At 43.0% G+C, this 18,909-nt stretch overlaps 1 protein-coding gene and 1 long non-coding RNA gene across 3 annotated transcripts in view; one reads left to right on the top strand and one right to left on the bottom strand.

Annotated features, from left to right (window-relative positions):
- The window catches only part of cobll1b (cordon-bleu WH2 repeat protein-like 1b), a 28,790-nt gene extending 17,778 nt beyond the window's left edge, over positions 1-11,012 (bottom strand). The window contains exons 1-2 of one of the 2 annotated variants that reach the window (XM_077002888.1): positions 10,617-11,012; positions 10,291-10,383 (exon numbers count right to left, since the gene is read on the bottom strand). In XM_077002888.1, the coding sequence (XP_076859003.1) occupies positions 10,291-10,383; positions 10,617-10,657 (134 nt within the window). In that variant the 5' untranslated portion in view covers positions 10,658-11,012. Of the gene's footprint in view, positions 1-1,571; positions 1,987-10,290; positions 10,384-10,616 lie in introns of those variants that run through there. The other variant, XM_077002889.1, reaches the window with a different exon arrangement.
- A 1,967-nt stretch (positions 11,013-12,979) lies between these two features.
- LOC143511627 (uncharacterized) lies at positions 12,980-15,263 on the top strand. The gene is made up of 3 exons (XR_013130200.1): positions 12,980-13,028; positions 13,139-13,270; positions 14,991-15,263. It is a non-coding gene; the product is annotated as an uncharacterized LOC143511627 (long non-coding RNA).
- Positions 15,264-18,909: the final 3,646 nt, after the last annotated feature.

The raw sequence follows: 18,909 nt of genomic DNA, 5'->3' as shown, positions 1-18,909 counted from the left end.
ACAGAACATATACAACCACCTATAGCACACGTTCACCCACTAGCAGCGTCAACGTGCAAGACTGAACTTCTGTGAAGTATAAATCCTCCAGCCCTTAGAAAGGGGAGCAGGTGCAGATGTCAGATGCTGCCCATTGATCTACTCCTGGGCCTCGTCACAAGAGCGATGAGGCAGAATGGACAGCTGTCTGTCTAGACAGTGTGCACAGTCCGTCTCAAAAGAGAAGTCACTTCATTTTCCCCCAAATCCAAACCTTACTTTGTGAGTCTCAAGGCTAATGGATAGTGCACAGAGAGCATGTAATCTGTACACCTGTATCACTACATCACTACCAAGATCTCTGGCTCAGTTTACTCATACTGCGTTTGGAACTCACCCATGAAAGGTTGGAATGGAACATGAAGACTATCGTGTTTCCACTTCTCAAATCACTGCCTACAGTCCCATTCATCGGGAAGGGGGGTAGCATGGCTGCCTCAGCTTAGCAGATTAAATAAATTTGTCTGTTGTGGAAATGAAGCATGCATTAAATGAGTCAGCGCTGATCCGCAGCCATTAGGTGAAAGTAACAGTCCATCACGCCCATTTCCGAGACCATTATTAAGGTGCGTGGGACTTGAGGGAGGCAGAGTGACTCCAGTGGCGTGATTGATGTTTTCACTACTTACTCAGCAAAGACAACTTGGCTTCTTAACCCGTCAGTAAATGAGCATGAAACACACAGCCGAGAGCAAGCAGTAAGGAGTAAGGAATGATCTCTGAGGTATCTCGTATCTCCAAATACCGTAATGTGTCAGAGAGAAATGAACCACTAGGATCGCGAAGATTCCACACATTCCCATGTTCGTTATTGCAGCTGGTATCGTAGATTTTGCTAAATACGACGGTTACGGAATGCCTTCGTGGAATTCCACTATTACCAGGCAAAGGCAATCACTGAAACTAAGAATAAATAAGGTGGTAAGAATGCGTGCACCTGGCGGGGCAAATAAGGGACGAGTTCTGGTGACCGTACGTGTGAGATGGAGAGTAGCCAGCCGGCCCCCTGCTCCACTGGGACACGGTGGGTTTCTGCTCACAGCTCACAACAATGTTCCAAGACGCTTCCTACCGGACTACACCCAACATGTTCTACAAACATCTTAACAATACATGCTTTTTCAAGAAAAATGAAACTACAGTATTCCCTTACATCTGAAGGAAATGCAATAAAAGTTGATCTTGATAACTTTATACAGAGTATCATAAATTCAAAACATCATGAACTTCAGAGACTTCACAGAAAATTACTTGCACAATGAAGTAAACATCCAAGACAGTAAACAGAATAGTAGTGGAAATAGCATTCTGTAAGCAAACACCGCATGCAAACCGCCGGCAGCAACAGTCTGTAGAACATATAGGGTAAGTTTTGACAGTTTAAAAACACAGAAATACACACACCCACACCCACACTTCCTCCCCAGTCACTCAGGTATGTACATTACTATCATCTCTGCATTACCTGCCCCACAAGTAAAAGAAATGCTTATGTCTGATCCATTTCTTTCACGCTGTCCTTTCCCCCTTACCTCGTGAACCTCCGGTTTAAGTTCCTCTGTACAGAGAGCAGCCCTGACCCACAGATCAAGAGAGCAGGTCAAACAAAGTCAGCTGCACAATGCCTGCACACAGCAAAACTACCTTGAAGCCACGCCCCAGCCTGTGACATCAAAAAACCTGACTTCACACACCTCTTTCCTGCCTGCCAACTGTCACAGAAAATCCCTCAACTGTTGGTGAGCCATGTGTGGCAGTGGGTGTGTAAGAGTGGACATTCCTGGGAATACACCCTCAGCCAATGGCAGGCAGACAGCTAATCAGCGTACGGTCTGTGGAGGACTCCAAGCATGCGTCCCAGCTGATGAGCAGGAGCGGAGTATGCCTCTGGGCACTGACCCGCTTATCTCCGAACACAACCCAAACCGGCTTACGAAACCACGAGAGTTTAAAACTAATTAAATCAGGTTCTCTCGTCATCAGGCGTATCTGTTTGTTTATCTGGTTTGCGTGTGTGCCTAAACAGGACACACTGATTTCAGGCTGAAAGGTTCTTGCTGGGCTCCTCAGCTGCCCTGGAACAGCGCGGAAATTTCAAAGCATGAGCTCACATTCCTGTACAGGCATGTTGGACCCTGGGGTTTCAGTTAAATCATGTGACAATGAGCAGACTTAACATAGCCTGTGGTTTCAGAGTTTGACTAATAGGTCTGTGATGTCAGAGGTAACACTTAACTAAGGTTTTGTTTCTTAAACACACTCATCTACTCACAACTACAGATAAGGATAATCCACTCAATGCTAATGGATTACTATGTGAAAGTAATGGATGTGCATTGATATGTAATCAGAAAACCAAAAACAGCAAATAAAGACACAATAAAAAGCTCTAATCAGTCATCGGTCTCTATATACTGTATTAATTGAAGAACATGACTAAAACCCACATTTTTGTGATAAACTCCAAGGTACAATCTGTTACAATCTGTTACATCATTTTACACAATGTGCTTCTGAACAGACTTAAGCAACAAATGTTGCTTCACCTTCAAACCAGGGTCTTCTGAGCATACATCTTTAGGAATGCTGATTGGCGATCGGTTTTTCCAGTCACAGTTCACAAAGCTGGAACATGAGGAGGCTAAATGATCACTTTTACTTTGAGATGTACTGACCTTGCGTTAATACTCTGACGGGCTCCACTTGCCTTCCATTAGAGTGACAAATATTTTTGCAGGTCTTCCCCCAGATCATCAACATCCCTTTGTTCTCGCCCACCACATCCTTCCAGCGACATGCCACTGCACTGATCAGCTAGTGAGTTTTTGCACATTTTGTTCAAGTTCCAGTTCCTAATCACAGACCAAGGCTCTAGAAAACACCTAGGTGAGAGTTCAGAGTCCTGGGTCGGTGGTGTGCCCTGGGCCATGCGCTGACTCCTGGTCGGGTCAGGGAAGGATGGGCTTGGTTGTTCTAAGCTTGAGTCATCTCCAGTCCATCAAGCCCACAGATGGATGGCTCGCTGACATATTAAGCGTTTAAGCCATCACGCCAAGAGAAACTGTGGCATAGAGTAAACAGTTGCTACATCCCCAATGTGCAATGGCTGCTGTAGACATAAATTCTTATTGTGGTGAACTGTATTTTCCTTTTTAGAAGGATGTGAAATTGTATATCATTGCATTTTGGCCAAGTCTCCCTTTCACTGAACTTTTGGGATGGATTTGGGAATAAAAGGTATATTTAACAGTTCCTTCAGTCACACTAAAGGGGGAAATCACATTAAAATGCACAGTCTAGAACCCTGTTAGGATACACTTATGTACAGCCACTGTCAAGGGAATTTGAGTATAGACGCTTTGTTAAGATTGTAAAGCTGCTCTAAGCACATGGTTTTCCTGCCTCTTAAAGACTGCGACGACAGCAACCTCCATGTGGCTGCGCCCAGTAAATCTTAAACTGGTAATTATTTATCCAGAAACTGAATTTGGTCGATTTTTTCTGGGAGGCTTACATTATTAACGTTCAAGTCGGTCAACAGGAATGCCTAAATTATTTTATTTCTGGACAGCTCTAAAAATGATGGTGATTGGTTCTGCTGTAAGAACAACAGAGGAGGGGGTGGTAATACCACCCAGTGAAATAATCAATTAAGAAAAATGGGGAAAGGGAGAGGCTGTCAAAATTCCGTCCTTATCCTTTAAGAGGTGATTACATTCTGAGATAGTCATGCATTGCTCACATGTTCAAACACGACCCATAATCCCACTGGAGTGCACATGAAAAATACACCCCCCCCACTAGTTAACAAACTTTACACAGAGGGCTATTTGGAATTCCAAATCATTGTTTGCACTGTGGAAAGTTTTATCCGGCACACTGTGCGACGCGGAGAGGCATAAAGGCAGGAAGGGGTGACCTTAAGACTCGAGCAGATTTCTCGATCAGAGCCAGCAAAGACGGCAGAAACTCACAGTGACACAGCGAGAGGCGAGAGGGTGTGGTTTTTGGTGGGGTGGGGGGGTGGGGGGGGGGGGGGTGATGTGGCACTGTTATTCATTAGCTTCCATCCCCTCCACCCTATTCTACAGCACAATGTTGATCTTGCCAGTTTTCCTTTCGCCCTTGTAAAAACAGGGGAAATGCTAAAAACGAACTCCGCTGACAGGACCTCTCCGCAGAGGCGCGTGGAAGGTGCGACAGCCATGAATGAATGAAAGCATTATGTTGACTGGGCCTGCCAGACAGGACCATGTGTTGACTCAACAGTGCAACTGCATATGCCGCTCTCAGCATCTCAGAATGCGCCGTTACATTTTGAGCACGACTTTATGGTCGGGCGGGGTGTCCGTGTTTGTGATTGGTCAGGTAGAAGAAGGTTCAGAACGTTGCAGCAGGTGGGGTTTACGGCTTGAGGACGGGTTGTTTTTTGGGGGGGAGGATGTTTGACAGGCAGCAGCAAAGCGGTAGAGAGGGGAGGAGAAGGGAGTATTCCCCACGGAAGTACGGATGACGGAGCCAGGGCCACAGCTGGTAATATGGTAAGAGAGGAGAGACGTCGCTAACTGTAAACACAGCCTGCTTAGAGAAGGTCTGGAAAGGTCATTATGCCAAAAGTACTGTGTGACAGAGAGAGAAAGATTGAAAGAGAGAGAAAGAGCGAGACATACACAGAGAGAGAAAGAGAGAGAGAGAGAGAGAGAGAGAGAGAGAGATGCGGGAGTAATTCTGTATGTGAACTCCCCATTTCCTCTTCATGTCCCCCATTATTTAAAGCAAAACAAAGTGTGAACACCAACCACCTCCCCCTCCAAAAAAATGGACACCCCCCTCTCTTACACAGAACTGATAGCCATTGAGAACGATTACAAAACACATGCTTATCTTCTCTCCAATAACAGGTCCCTGATACAAATCAGTCCATTCCAGCTAAATAACACTGCAAAATGTGAGAAAAATGTCAGCCCCATAAACCAATTAGGCTAAAGGGCTAACTATGGTTGGGGGATGACAACACACTCAGCAGGCAGCTTAAGTACATTTACACCCCCCCTCCCAGCCCCACAAAAAAAGTAGAAGAGAAATGCACATATAATGTTAAAGTACATGTTTGAATTCTTTCTACTGCCAAAATGTCCAAATCTTGTATAGGTCAAAGTGGAGGTCATTGTTCTCCCTGATGGACGCCCACTGTGTCATTCATCCGAAGCCTCTACTGGGCCCAGTACTTCCTGAGTGCAATGTTCCCAGTGTACACACAGGCACAGACACACACACACACACACACACACACACACACACACACACACACACACACACACACACACACACACACACACACACACACACACACACACACACACACACACATATTCTCTATCTCTTTGGTTACTCGTCATAACATCTGCCAAGCATTTAGATAAGGCAACAGGGAGCTGGTTCCGATCAGAAATGTACAGGAAGAGTTTGTGCTATTTACAGATAAACCAGCTAGAATTACACATGCTAAGCACTAATAGATCCTTACAAATCAAATACTTCATATAACCAGTAGGACGTGAGTCAGTTAGGCCGGTGTGAGCACATGTGAATACAAAGGAAATAAAAAAAAACTTTTATAGAAGCAAGTGCCAAAAACAGCATTTTCCCCGGAGTCATAATTACAGCAGTCACACTGCATCCTTTCAGTATTAGTGACAAAATGCTTTGTCTGTGAGGAGATACTCACCAAAGTCACACCGAATAATACCAGATCACATATCTTGCTTCCCAAAAAGTTACCGAGCAGCCAGATTTCAAGACTGACTCCCCATTTTACTCTTGATTCTAAAAAGCTGAATTGCTAAAATGTGTTTTTACTTCCTGCCCTGAAAACACACTTTAAAAACATCCCTTCACCTTACACTACAGATGCGTTGTATCTTTTTGCAGTGTCCTTGCTCACACTGTGGGTGAACGGTATTTAAAATATTCACTTTTCTCTTTCCCAGGAGCAGTACTGCTAAGAATGAAAAGCTTACCCAAGCAACTCTTTGATTCAGCTCCACAGGCCTAATGTTACTGCCATCTAGTGTCGAATGTGCAGCTGACCTTACCCATGTGTCCCAGATCCACTTGGTCAAATAGCTGGTAAGTCATTAATATAAAAGATATTACATCATTAACATGCAGCTGGTGCAGCTATAAGGAGTTAGTCTGCTAGGATGGAAACAGGAAGGCACCTCACACAAAAATACACAGAAGAAATGGAAAAGGCAGCTTCCCACTGACATGTCAGCGGCGGGTTTCTCGTTATACCGCAACACCGTTGTGCGCGGTTGCCCTGTGTTCCACAGCTGTTAGATTCTCATGCTTTCTAGCAGCCAACCAGGAACAGATGGCCTCATTTTAATTGTGTCAGCCAATACCTCTGTACTAAGGTATTATAATGGTATTATATTAAAGCATTTTTCCTGAAAGGTGTGCAGATATCTTTCTCATCGTTTTCTGCAAGAAGCATACTTGGAATAACTCATTACTGTAGCATGTTATAGGTCACTTGTGTCAGTGCATCACATGAAGCGCCAGAAAGCTTACAATACATTATTCAAATGTCCCCATGTTACGTGTGAGGCATCTGCTTCATGTGGCATTCAATCCCTTCCTGTACTAAAGGCATTGAGGCTTTAAATGTTCCTGTCCTGCATTACAGATATCATAGCATAGACATTTTAATGAAAGGGAAGACTTGTGAATTGAATTTGTGTCTAAAGGAAGGTGAGTAGCCCATGATGTTATATGTAAAACTAAATATAGAAACAAGTATAGGAGCATGGTCAGTATTTAGCTCAGTGTAACCCTATTTATTCACAGCGTTTTACTCTGATGTGGCAAGGGCCTGACATGCTTTCTTGCTACTAAACACATGTAACTCCGTGTCTGTCTGTTTGTGTGAGTCTGAAGCAGTGTTTGTAACTGTGTGAGTCTAAGACAGGGCAAAACACAGTCCGTTTGCATGGAAGATGCCTGTGTGTGGCTTGTTCCTGTAACTGGCCTGGACAGACACAAAACAGAGATAAATCACAGCCTTTAGTGGTGGGGCCAACAAACACATTACACACAAGGAACACACACACACACACGCACACACACTGAACTCACACGTGGCATCTCGAGGTAAGCAGTGATTAGCAGAGTCCTGCTGATCTCCGTGTGAATGCAGACGCTTCTGCGCTCAACTGTGCAGCCGTACGATGCTCTCCTGCTCTGAGCGTGCTATTCTGCCACAAACACTGACCGTTCTAGTCCAACGTCATCCCACTCTGTCCCTGCATGCACCCAATGGACCCACTAAGGACACCCAATCCTCTTCTCAGATACACCCCATTCACCAAGAAAACCCGGGCCAAGTTCCCCCTGTTCCCTGGAGTTCCGCCATGTGTTGGTTCGGCCTTGTGGGGCAGAAATCGTTCACCCTGAAAGAGCCTGCACTGCTCAAACAGGACACACACATTAAACTCTGAGTCTTAACAACACTGACAGGATAGATGGGGTACACATGTGCCTACACTCTCTACTAGGGTCCAAGGAAACGTTCTCTTTCAGACTTCAGCAAAATAGTACCAGATTGGTGGTGTTAAATGGGGCTATTGGGGTGTATGTGGTATGTGTGGAGGTCGTGATCTATGGTATGTACTGGAGAAGTTTGACACAGGCAGACACAGTAAGTATTATGCTGAGCTTTAAGGGAGCATTGGAACTCATGTGAGTAAATTAAACATATATTTCACAATCCAGATCCAAATTTTCTCTGCAAAGCCCATTTCAACACAAACACAAACTGCACCTTGGGGCTGGTGTTAGAGCAGTGGTTTCAGAAGTTACAGCATTCCTCTAAGAGATGCCAAGAACCTACAGACATTGAGACCGAAGAAAATCTTTACAATAATTCTTGCTTAAATGAGTATTTTTCCTAATATTTAGCTTTTCACCTTTGCAATACTTCCCAAAGCTTTCATTACTGGATTTACACAAAACAGCTGTGCCCACGAACTCTTTGTGTGTATGTGTGTGCATGTGCATATATATATATATATATATATATATATATATATATATATATATATATATATATATATATATATATATATATATATATATATATATATATGTGTGTGTGTGTGTGTGTGTGTGTGTGTGTGTGTGTGTGTGTGTGTGTGTGTGTGTGTGTGTGTGTGTGTGTGTGTGTGCGTGTGCAGTAAAAAGAAAAACAAGAGAGAAGAATAGAAACATCTGTTAGGATCCACAGCAACCCAACGCCAGGTTTGTGGACCACAGATAACGGTGTCCATCGTGATATGCTGGATATCTACAAAAGACTGTGACGAGATAGGTGCTTAAAAAAACATTCTTGCACTGGCTGTGCAAACTGCACATTCCGAGGCCAGCTGTCAGTGTGGAGAGCACGCCAGCATCGGCAGCCTGACAAACCCGTTTCGTTCCCAAAGCTCTTCCTGGCTGGCACCTGAAGTTCCGCTCTTCGGCCTTATCTGAGAGGTCGCTCCACAGCCTCGACCAGAGAAAGGTCGGCCCCCGAGCGCTGCCACCGTGGGAGCGGGTGGAACGGCAGCCGCCAAGGCGAGGCAGCCAGGCAGCATGCCCCCCGGCTGCAGGGCTGAGCGAGAGAGGCAGCTCATACACAGCCTGTTTGGATATCCACGCACAGTTGCACCCGGGCGTGGCCTCGTAAGTCACCACCACCTCCAGATGCACCAGAGCTCTGCACCCACATTACACAAGCACCTCCCTGCAATTAAGACTCGGGCGGCGTTACAACAGCCTCATCTCACCCCTAAAGGCTCTTGGCGATCAAGCAGCGCACATTTCTGGAAGGAACAGCAGGCGGTTTGTTGGATTTACTTATGGGCAACCTTTAAATTTCTCATCGCAGTCCCTAACTCTAATTGAAATGGATTGCCAGCGTAGGGTAATGCAGCGTCATGGAATACAGAAAGTTAAAGTTGTAGGTGTTATGGGTGTTTCCAATGAATAGCCTAATCTGCCATCTTATATATTTCACAATGTCTGATGAAAAGATGAATAAGAAAAGGGTATTTCTAGTATTTCTAGATCAACTGTCTGGAAAGAGGCAGAGTGAGTGGGGAGACTCCCTGTTTTAGAGAGAAGGCCTCCAGCTATTGGACTGCTGACAGCTGACAGCCTTCTCAGCAAGCTGAACCTGAGTACAAATTTCCAGTGTCTGTCAACCCCAAAAGTGTTTATAACAATGGAGTCTGACACTAATGTGGACACAGAATTCTGGAACCACAACAGCGAGGCCCACCGCTGCCTGCAGCTTAATAACAGCTTGTGATCATGTTGGAATGCCCTGAAGATATCATCTGTTACCTAATCCAGCTGAACGCAAAGACATACGCACTAGCAACAGTGAGAATTCCATTCATTTCTGAACACATTTTGCTTCGTGATTCGATAAAGCACGTTTAAGACTCAATTGCAACTAAATGTTCATTTCCTGAATGTAAACATCAGTGAGAAGTGGAATTCTGCATGGTGTAGTGGTTCCTGCCTCACTTCCCTGCAGACTGTTTCCCACGATCCCCTCTCCTTTGAGGCAGGAAACAGACAAAGGTCAAAGGTTGTGTCAATGCATACAACAACTGGGACTTTAATTAAAGCTAACATGTCTCAAACAGCAACACAACTAAAGAATCTTTCTCACACACAACGCACCCACATTCGGCTCTTAAACCCTCTTGACTGCAGCGACAAGTTGCGCTTGTGTGTAAAGGGGGAGGGGGGGCGCAAGCGAGGCAAAATAATAACCCAACCGACTCGGAATCTTTTTCTTTCCATCTTATAATACTTTGTTCCGTTAGTCCATACTCTGTTAAAGTGGATCTTTCCCTAATTCACGATTTAAAATATATCAGGACAATACTGCCTCCTTAGAACATATGGAATTTATTGTGCACTGAAAGCCTGTCACCGGTTGGGAAAGGGGAGGATTTTGGAAAAGTAGCTCACAAAACCAAGACACTATGTCAGCCCGAAGTGTCAGACTAAAACCACCACAGCGTGAATGCCAACAGACAAGCCACAAACTCAATAGGAAAGCCATTTCACGGAATATTTTCTATTTATTAGATATTCCAGAGAGACTCGACTCCATGGCAGTATGCAGTGGTTTAATATCCCCAAAGAGCCAAACTATACAGAAAGATGCATCGACGTAAAAGTCAGTGACTGTACCGTCTGTCCGGTGGCCGGCTGAGTGAGGCGCTCTGATAAGCATCGCCATCCATACCTGTGCTGGACTGCATGGGTCCAACACAGTCCGTGCGACTAAAAAACAAGGGACAAAACAACTTACTTCCTCATTGCACACCTTCACAGAGTAGACTAATGCAGCCTAGCAAGAAAAGTGAGCTTGCACTGTGTTCTGGGTGCATTCGTGTCAATCTGCATTGTGGCGGAGGTCACGTTTTTCCAGGGAGGATCTGGTTTTCGTTTAATAAAGTTTTTCGTTGCAGTCTTGCAAAAAGCGAAACGCCTCGCGCTCGCAGGTTAGAACTCACCCCGATCGCGGCTGATCCTGCGCGCGACTGTCAACTCTCATCAGTCTTGACCCCGGAGAAACCGTCACGCGCGTGAACCTCAAACCTCACGCGCGTCTGTCCTGCGCGCCTTTATTCATCATCAGCTGTGTTTACTGTTTTTTCGCGCAGGCTTCTGTCCCGCTTTCCTTAGAGACTTAAAATTCTGGAACTCCCACCATTTCTTCCCGGAGTCCTGCCCCACTCAACAGTCGCGTCTCTGTTTCTGTTCCCGCCCGCACACTTGCTCTTTAATTGAGACAGCAGCATACATATTCCAGTCATGACACGATGGTGCGGATCTGTGCCAAGGCCCCCTACCCTTCCACTGCACACAGTGTGCAGCATTCTGCACGGATCATCGCTGTGCACAACACTTAGATAGTGGAATGTGGATCGTATGCCGCCCCAACAAAAATGAAGAGAGAATACTGTGCTAAAATCCCACGTTGTGCAAAAACCGATTGGGGAAAGCAAAGAGTCGGTTTAAGTCAGACTATTGGCCCCGCACCTTGGCTGAATACAAGTAACGTATTATTTATTGATGTTTAAACTGATAAAAATAGAACAAAAGTTCATTGATTGCCTGCTATTAAATAACATAACTAAATGTTAAAATACATCTTTATATGCTTTAAACTATTAAAAATAATTTAATATTTAAAAACGTTCACATTTTCAAAAAAAAACTTCCAGTGTTTCTCAATTCATCTTCTGGAGTGGAGCAGTACCGCACACCCTGACATGGCGAAGTGAATTTTTCAAGCACTCTGCTGATGAGGTGAACAAGTTGTGCTGGATAAGAGACGCGCCTCTAAACGTGGAGTGTTCTGTTTCTCCAAGAAGGTTTCTCTGGGCAATTACTAGCCCAATAGGGACATCTTCTGTCCAAACGTTATAGCTGCACGTCTATGCGTTCCAGTGAAGAGTGGTGTCATTTATTCTGGGCCTGTTTTGACAATGTCTTCCTCTAATTGGATATTCACCTGCAAATAATTTGTGGAGACTTATGCCACTGTGATTCAGCATAGTGTAAAACCATTTTCTTTTAAAGACAAGAAAAATAAAAGAAGCAAGTTCATTAGGGTTAATAGGAAAACGGATTTTACCATATGTATTAATTTTCTGCAACAATACCAAACCTTTACATCACGAGAGAAAAACTATAGTAAACTATGTAAACATTACATGATCCATTATATACTTGTCACGGTTAACCCCTCCCCCAGCTGTCATTCATGTGTTTGTTTAGTTAGCCATGTGCGTGTTCTAGTCCCTCCTCCTGTTTTGTAACCCGCCCCCCTCGTTATTGTATTCCAGTGTTACTAGTTTAGTCTGGTGTGTCTAGTCTGTGCTGGTCTTTGTTTTGCAATTGTGTTTGGGGTGTTCTTCTGTGTCTAGTCACAGACCTCTGTGTGTTTCGTGTTCGGACTCCCTCAATGATCTGACCCAAACCTGCTTATATAACCTGAATGCCCTTTAATAAATAAACAAGGGTTTCTCAGCATTTCTAGTGCAGACACCAGTGAAGAAGTCCTGGTCAAGAAGTCATTTAAGAAATAATATGGTAGCCCTAAAATTAAAGAGCTTTGCACAAAACCTGAGGATTCCAAAAGAAAGTGTCTGTTACTGACCTCACCTATGATTTGGATGTCTAGTCTTACTAAGTATCCAAATCTAATCTAAAATCAAATCAGCGAGATCAGCATGACCTCTGTTTCAGCACCACGGGTTACCACAGCAACCCAGACCTCCACAGGGCATTGAAGTTCTGTCAGTGGGAGGGTTTGCCATCCGGGAGGTAAGCTCCTCTCAGCGTGTGAGGGGGCTCCGGGACTGGTACAACCTCTCACGTTCCTCAGAGGGAGAGGAGTCACTCCAGGCCCCTTCCCCAGCTGTGGGGGGAGGGCGGGGGAGGAGGACGGTGTGGAGAGAGGAGAGTGCCCCCCCCCCCCCCCCACTACTGGATCAGGAAACAGAGGAAGCTGCTGCCATTGCGTCCCACTGCGTGCCCTCCCCGGACCGGTGCGCACTCCTCCAGGGACCGTGTGTGCTCCATGAGGGTGCACCCCTGACTCAAGGACTCCATTTAATACCACATCATCCATACAGTAAATACCAAATAAACAATGAGTAATTACAGTGGTAGACTGATTACATTGGAGCAACATATTTATATTTGTTGCCTTCCTTATTAAAATATGTTGATATTCTGTGTCGGATGTAAATGTGTGACCTTTACATTCAGTGATGTTTGTTTTGTTTGGAGACGGTTTCACCTCCTTTAGCATTGTGGTTCCCATGGCAATAGCACCACGTTGGTTTGTTGCTTTTATCCCTTTTCTCACTTTTCTATATGCCGAGTCTTCTATCTAATACTCCCTTCCCCTTATTGTGCGTACCAGTGATATGTTTCGTTCCTCGTGCTACCTTATTTGTTCTTTTTGGGGTTGTGAAGGTCCCACGTGGTCTGTTAATCCCATGTTGTCTGCTGATTTTTCTAGCTTTGTCTTCAGTGTTTACTCCAAGACATTGTGTATTACTTGACTGAGTTCAGCCTGACTTGGGTGAAACATCTAATGAAGCCTGCGTGCATTTGTGTATCTCGCCTGGCTCCATGGTATAGGGAGAAGCAGGTGAGTAAGATACTACAGAAGTAGAGATTTGGAGTATCTGATTTCTGCACACAACAAAAAAAATTATAGTCAGTCAGTATTGAAAACATCTAGGTTTCAGTTTACTTATGAAAGAGAAACAACGTGCATTTTTAATGTAACAAATATGTTGTCAAGGTTATTGACTCTCCATACTAAATGAATCATGAAGGAATCAAAATGATGTTCTAATATTCTCAAGAAGGGTGATGTAATGAATGATCCCTCCCCTCAATCATGTTCTTACTGAGAACTAATGTGTTACTTCCTTGTTTTGGTGTTCCATGTGAAGTTGTGTATAGTTCAGCCTGCCACACCCTTGTACTTTGTAACTCCGCCTCTCGTTATTGTTCCCAGCTGTGTGTTGTTTGGTCTGTCATTTGGTCTTGTGTTTAAACCCAGTGTTATGCCTACTGTCTTCTTTGTTTCTCTACAGCCAGTGTGTATTTTCTGGTATTTCTTATCCTGGTTATGATCTGTTTATTTGCACATGTCTGTCCTTCTGTAGTCTATAGCTATTTCCATTGTTTTTCTGTTTAGCCTGCCTTTTGTTGTTTTGTGTGTTCATAATGACTCCATTTGGCTTTGCAACCTTAGACTGTGTCAGTGACTACTCTTAGACTGTGAGTCAGTAACTGTGTCACTGACTACTCTTAGACTGTGAGTCAGTGACTGTGTCAGTGACTACTCTTAGACTGTGAGTCAGTAACTGTGTCAGTGACTACTCTTAGACTGTGAGTCAGTGACTGTGTCAGTGACTACTCTTAGTCTGAGTCAGTAACTGTGTCAGTGACTACTCTTAGACTGAGTCAGTGACTGTGTCAGTGACTACTCTTAGACTGTGAGTCAGTAACTGTGTCACTGACTCTACTATAATGGATTTGCCCTTAATCTCACTCCTCTCAGCACTTCCCTGTCTCCTATTCCCATAACACCTAGAGTGTTACAGGTAAAATGATGTAATGTACATTTGTCCAAGATCTTTTTTTTTTAAGTTCTCACATTTCTCTTTTGAATAATTATTCATTACATGTTTTCAATTGCATGTTACTGTATTAGAGCAGCATAAAATATACATTCAAAACCTTTAATCTTCAATAATAAATCACAATGTTATAATTAATCATTGTCCCAAAATTAACAACTCCTAAGAGTTAATAACTAAAACTTGTTTAACCTTTTTATGGGAGCTAACATTGAGATATATTATAATGCTGTTTTAATTATTTCACCCATTACAAATAATTTAATAAATGTAACCTCAAAAACGTGATTAATAAATTGTATTCAGTTAGTGTTATTTAGCTTCATGATAGCTTAGCATGATAGATGATGGCTATAATACAAATGTAATACTTCTCTCTGACATATACAAGCACTACACACACACACACACACACACACACAGGCTATTTCATCTCTCAGTAACCTCGTAAACTCAGTCTCTCATAGGCCTCTTAGCCTATTTTAACTATTTACATAGTTAAAATATCAAAGTGAAAACAAGATCAATATTTTCAACAAAACGTGAAAATACTGATGTATGGAAATACAGACCCTTTAATTCATAGTGTTCACTATAGTGAACAGATTTTGTTTTCAGTAAAAGAAAATCAACAGCAATAATATGCAAACAAAACTGGAAAAAGAATGCCTTTTATTTTTTTAACAGTTTTCTGTTTGACCTTTCTGTGTATCTTAGACTGGAAGTCAGCAATACCCTAGCGCTCAGTGAGGAGGTTCATCTTCCTGATCCACCCGGTGGGTGTCCTGTTCCCACTGCTATTTTGAATGTCATAACTCAAATAGACAATGATACATAAAAAGAAGTGTCATAATCAAGGCTCAAGGGAATTCGTCACTTTGTGGTTCTCACAGAGCAATGCAAATTAAATGATTGTGAATGGCTGCAGGATATCTGTCCATTGTAGTGATCACGTTGCATAAAAAGCTCAAGATAAGATTCAAGAAATGAATCTGGCTCATCTTGGTAGTGTGTTACACTCATTCCATTACACTGGCAATCCATGTATCTACGACTTTCGTGACTATTTTTGGTGAAACTAGTTTGATGCTTACATGGATTATATTAAAGGATTTACATTATGTGGTGATGAGCAATACTCTGAAGTCAGTGACACATACAGAGATAAAACAGTAAATATTTGCACTCTAAAAGCTTAATTCATATCTCTTTAGTCAGGACTTCAATTAAACAAAGCCAGGGGAAGGATGATGATACTCAAGTAAGAAAATGTGAAAAAAAACTTTGTGTTCCAGCAAAGGAAAAAATTCATAACACAAAGAATTGATTCAAGAGTTAAGTAGTGGCAGTGCACAAGTAGAAGAACTCTGTAAACACTGAGTGTGCAAACCATGTAAGGACGGTACTGCCCAAGACCTCAGCGTTTGTAGGGAGACAACTACCTCTCTACCCCTGCCACATACATTGTATCCATTACATAATTCATATCTGTTATGTGTATACACTGCAAAATATATAATGCATTGGTAAACAATTAATAGGAAAATGAAAAAAATATGCATTGATGAATAAAAAACATTATTTATTTTTGAAGGCAATGTTAAGTACTGAGTGAGAGAGGTGTAATGAAACTTGTTTTACTGTAACATTTTTTTCCTAAATAAACTCATGATCAAATGTATGAACTTTCAAAGGTTACATTTACTAAACGTCCTCACTTGGACTGAGGTATGAGGTTTGGACTGAGGTATGAGGTTTGGACTGAGGTATGAGGTATGGACTCAGGTATGAGGACTGGAATGAGGTATGAGGTATGGACTGAGGTATGAGGACTGGAATGAGGTATGAGGTTTGGACTGAGGTATGAGGTTTGGACTGAGGTATGAGGTATGGACTGAGGTATGAGGTATGAGGTATGGACTCAGGTATGAGGTATGGGCTCAGGTATGAGGTTTGGACTGAGGTATGAGGTCTGGACTGACACATCACTGGCAGTATACTGATCAGCTCACAACTCTTGTGTGTCTGGCAGTTTGTTTAATATTTGCATGTGACATGAACCATCAGATAGCCAACTCACCTTCACCTCACCTCACCAATCAAATGCTAGCATGCAAAACATCAATACATGTCCATACTGTCCACAACCCTGGGCCTGGTCTGAGGACTCTTCACTGAGAACTCTTTTCCCAGTAATACGAACCCAAAAATGGGAACACAGAAATCAGGAAGTGGCCGCTGCTGCGGCTACCATTCCATGTCAGTGACCTTCAGATGGCAAATGAGCTGCTATCTGGAAATGTGCAAACAGCGCGCTCGCTCCAAGCCGGACACCAAGTCTTATCAGTTGCGAAAGATCGATTTGTGTTGTCTGTCGTTGTCTTGGTGAAGGTCCGTCAAGCACGACTAGCCGCACCGGCCTCGTTTAACAGCACTGTAAACTATGTTCTATTGGCTGGTACCAGAAAGAAACATAAAACAGTGAATAATGCGGCGCTGCTGCTGGGCTTTTGTGAGGTCATTCCTAATCGCCAAAAGACAACATACAGAAAGCCTCAGTATACAGAGTGGCTGGATTCAATTAGGATCTGCAAATAGCACAGCCCAATGAGCTCTGAAAAAAAACATTCTCATTTGGCCCTGTAGGAAAACAAGAGGAATGTTCATAAACATCCTTCCATCTTTCACATCTTCCGCTCATAAAAATATTCAACAAATAATTCATCACATGCTTTCAAAAATAATGAGGACTTCTCTGCAATTCGAGGGTCTCTCTTTGACCTTTTAATAGAATGCAAGATAAATATTTGAAACATACTCCTGACGTGACTCCAGGGTTGTATTGTCTTTGTGTTCTGGAGTACTTTTATCTCACGTTAACTTGTGGGGCAGAATGCTGCTGTGTGCGTGGAAGCGTCTGTGTGGGTGTGTTACCAGCATTTGTATGAACGTGTGTCCACGTCTGTCTGTGACTGCATTGAGCTGTTGCAGATTTTGCTACAGAAGTAACAGAAACATTCTGCCACAGTGAATACCATAGCTGAGGACAAATGAAATGTGAGTGTACTGCCTGAAGCCAAAGTCTATGAGCATTTGTGTGTGTGTTGTTAAACACTGCTAAGGATGAAATATAGTTCTTCCTCCTGCAGGCAGCACCCATAACTCGTTTCCTTCTCTTAAATGTAGCCCCAAACACACAAGACAGACTCAGACTACAAAAACATCCCCTTAGACATCTGCGACACTAAATATATATGACACCAAGACACCTTTTAAAGTGCACAAGTCCTGAGCTATCTTTTATAGTAACCAGTTGTATAATTTACCTGCTTTAAAACAGGACCTGTAGTATCTAACATCATGAACTGTTTGTACCCTACGGAGACAGAAAAATGGCTCCTGTATTCTGCATTGCATATGCTGCAAAATATGATTGCAGCATTTTGAAAACTCTGTTTAAAGGTGTTTCTTAAACCGTTCCTTTTAACTGGTGTAATAGTATTGTACAGCATAGATAAAGTTTTTCTCTGTCTATGTGTAGTGAAGATAATTGATAATGTCAGATATAATGTGTCCTGTTTTGTATTCCCTCAGAAGTTCATCTGTAAACACTAGTGTGTTTTAGCATCGACTGGTCATCAGTCACAGACTGGCTTCAGCTCTTCCAAAGGGGTGAGGAAGCGAGAAAGGCTTTCATGCCCCTGACAGATTCATGACTGCCTGTCCAGGTAGTGTGTAACTGTGTGCTGTGTAGTAAGAACCCACTCTGTCACATTCATACACAGAAAGCGACAAAAAAGAGAAAGAGAGAAAGAAAGAGAGTGATTCCTCTGGTGAGAATAACTGTTATCAGGTGAGGAGATTAATGGCCTATTGATCACGGGGAGATGTGTAGAACAGACAGGTAACGTTTACACAATCTGCTGTGGTCGTTCTGGAACCAGTGTGTCCAGACTTCACTCCTGAACACCAGTGTGTCCAGACTTCACTCCTGAACACCACTCACATTGAACAAAAAGAGTATAGTTTATATGCAGCGTTGCACAACAGTAACAGTATTGCGTCAAATGGGTTATAAATTCACAGATCAATCTAACTGAGGACCTTATCAGAGAGAGAGTAAGACACACAAGACAGAGAGTAGATTTTGTTGCTTCTCTATGGATGCCAGAAATCAAAACAACTGGGATTCTGATTGGATGTTAAATGATGAGTTGAGGATCTAAACTGAGACAGAAATGTGCCCAGACAGAGAGCCAGTATGTCCACGCTAAACATTTTGTGGGGAAAAAAATGTGGCTCAAAATATGAAATGTAGGGATGAGTCAGATAACAAAGGAAACCATCTGGTGTTATTGTGCTAGACTTTGGGTCTACAACAAACATTCTAAAGCATATTGAATGGCAGACATCAGATGCCACCTTAGTCACTCTAACACAGCAGATTTCACAATGCAGGTCCAGATAATAGCAGGTTCAAGTCATTATAAGACAGAATGATAAGTCATAGTAGTATTTTTTTACTTTTCTGTTTCTTTCTGTCTTATACGGTGTAACATAAATTGTGAAGGATGTTTAGGGAAATTGGGAACCGTATAATCAATCACAGTGCAAGTTTTTTTAGATCTGACGTTAG

This window comes from Brachyhypopomus gauderio, chromosome 4, assembly GCF_052324685.1.
Source record: "Brachyhypopomus gauderio isolate BG-103 chromosome 4, BGAUD_0.2, whole genome shotgun sequence".
Taxonomy (NCBI): Eukaryota; Metazoa; Chordata; class Actinopteri; order Gymnotiformes; family Hypopomidae; genus Brachyhypopomus; species Brachyhypopomus gauderio.
Note: the sequence above shows the minus strand (reverse complement) of the source record. Positions and strands in the feature narration are given on the sequence as shown.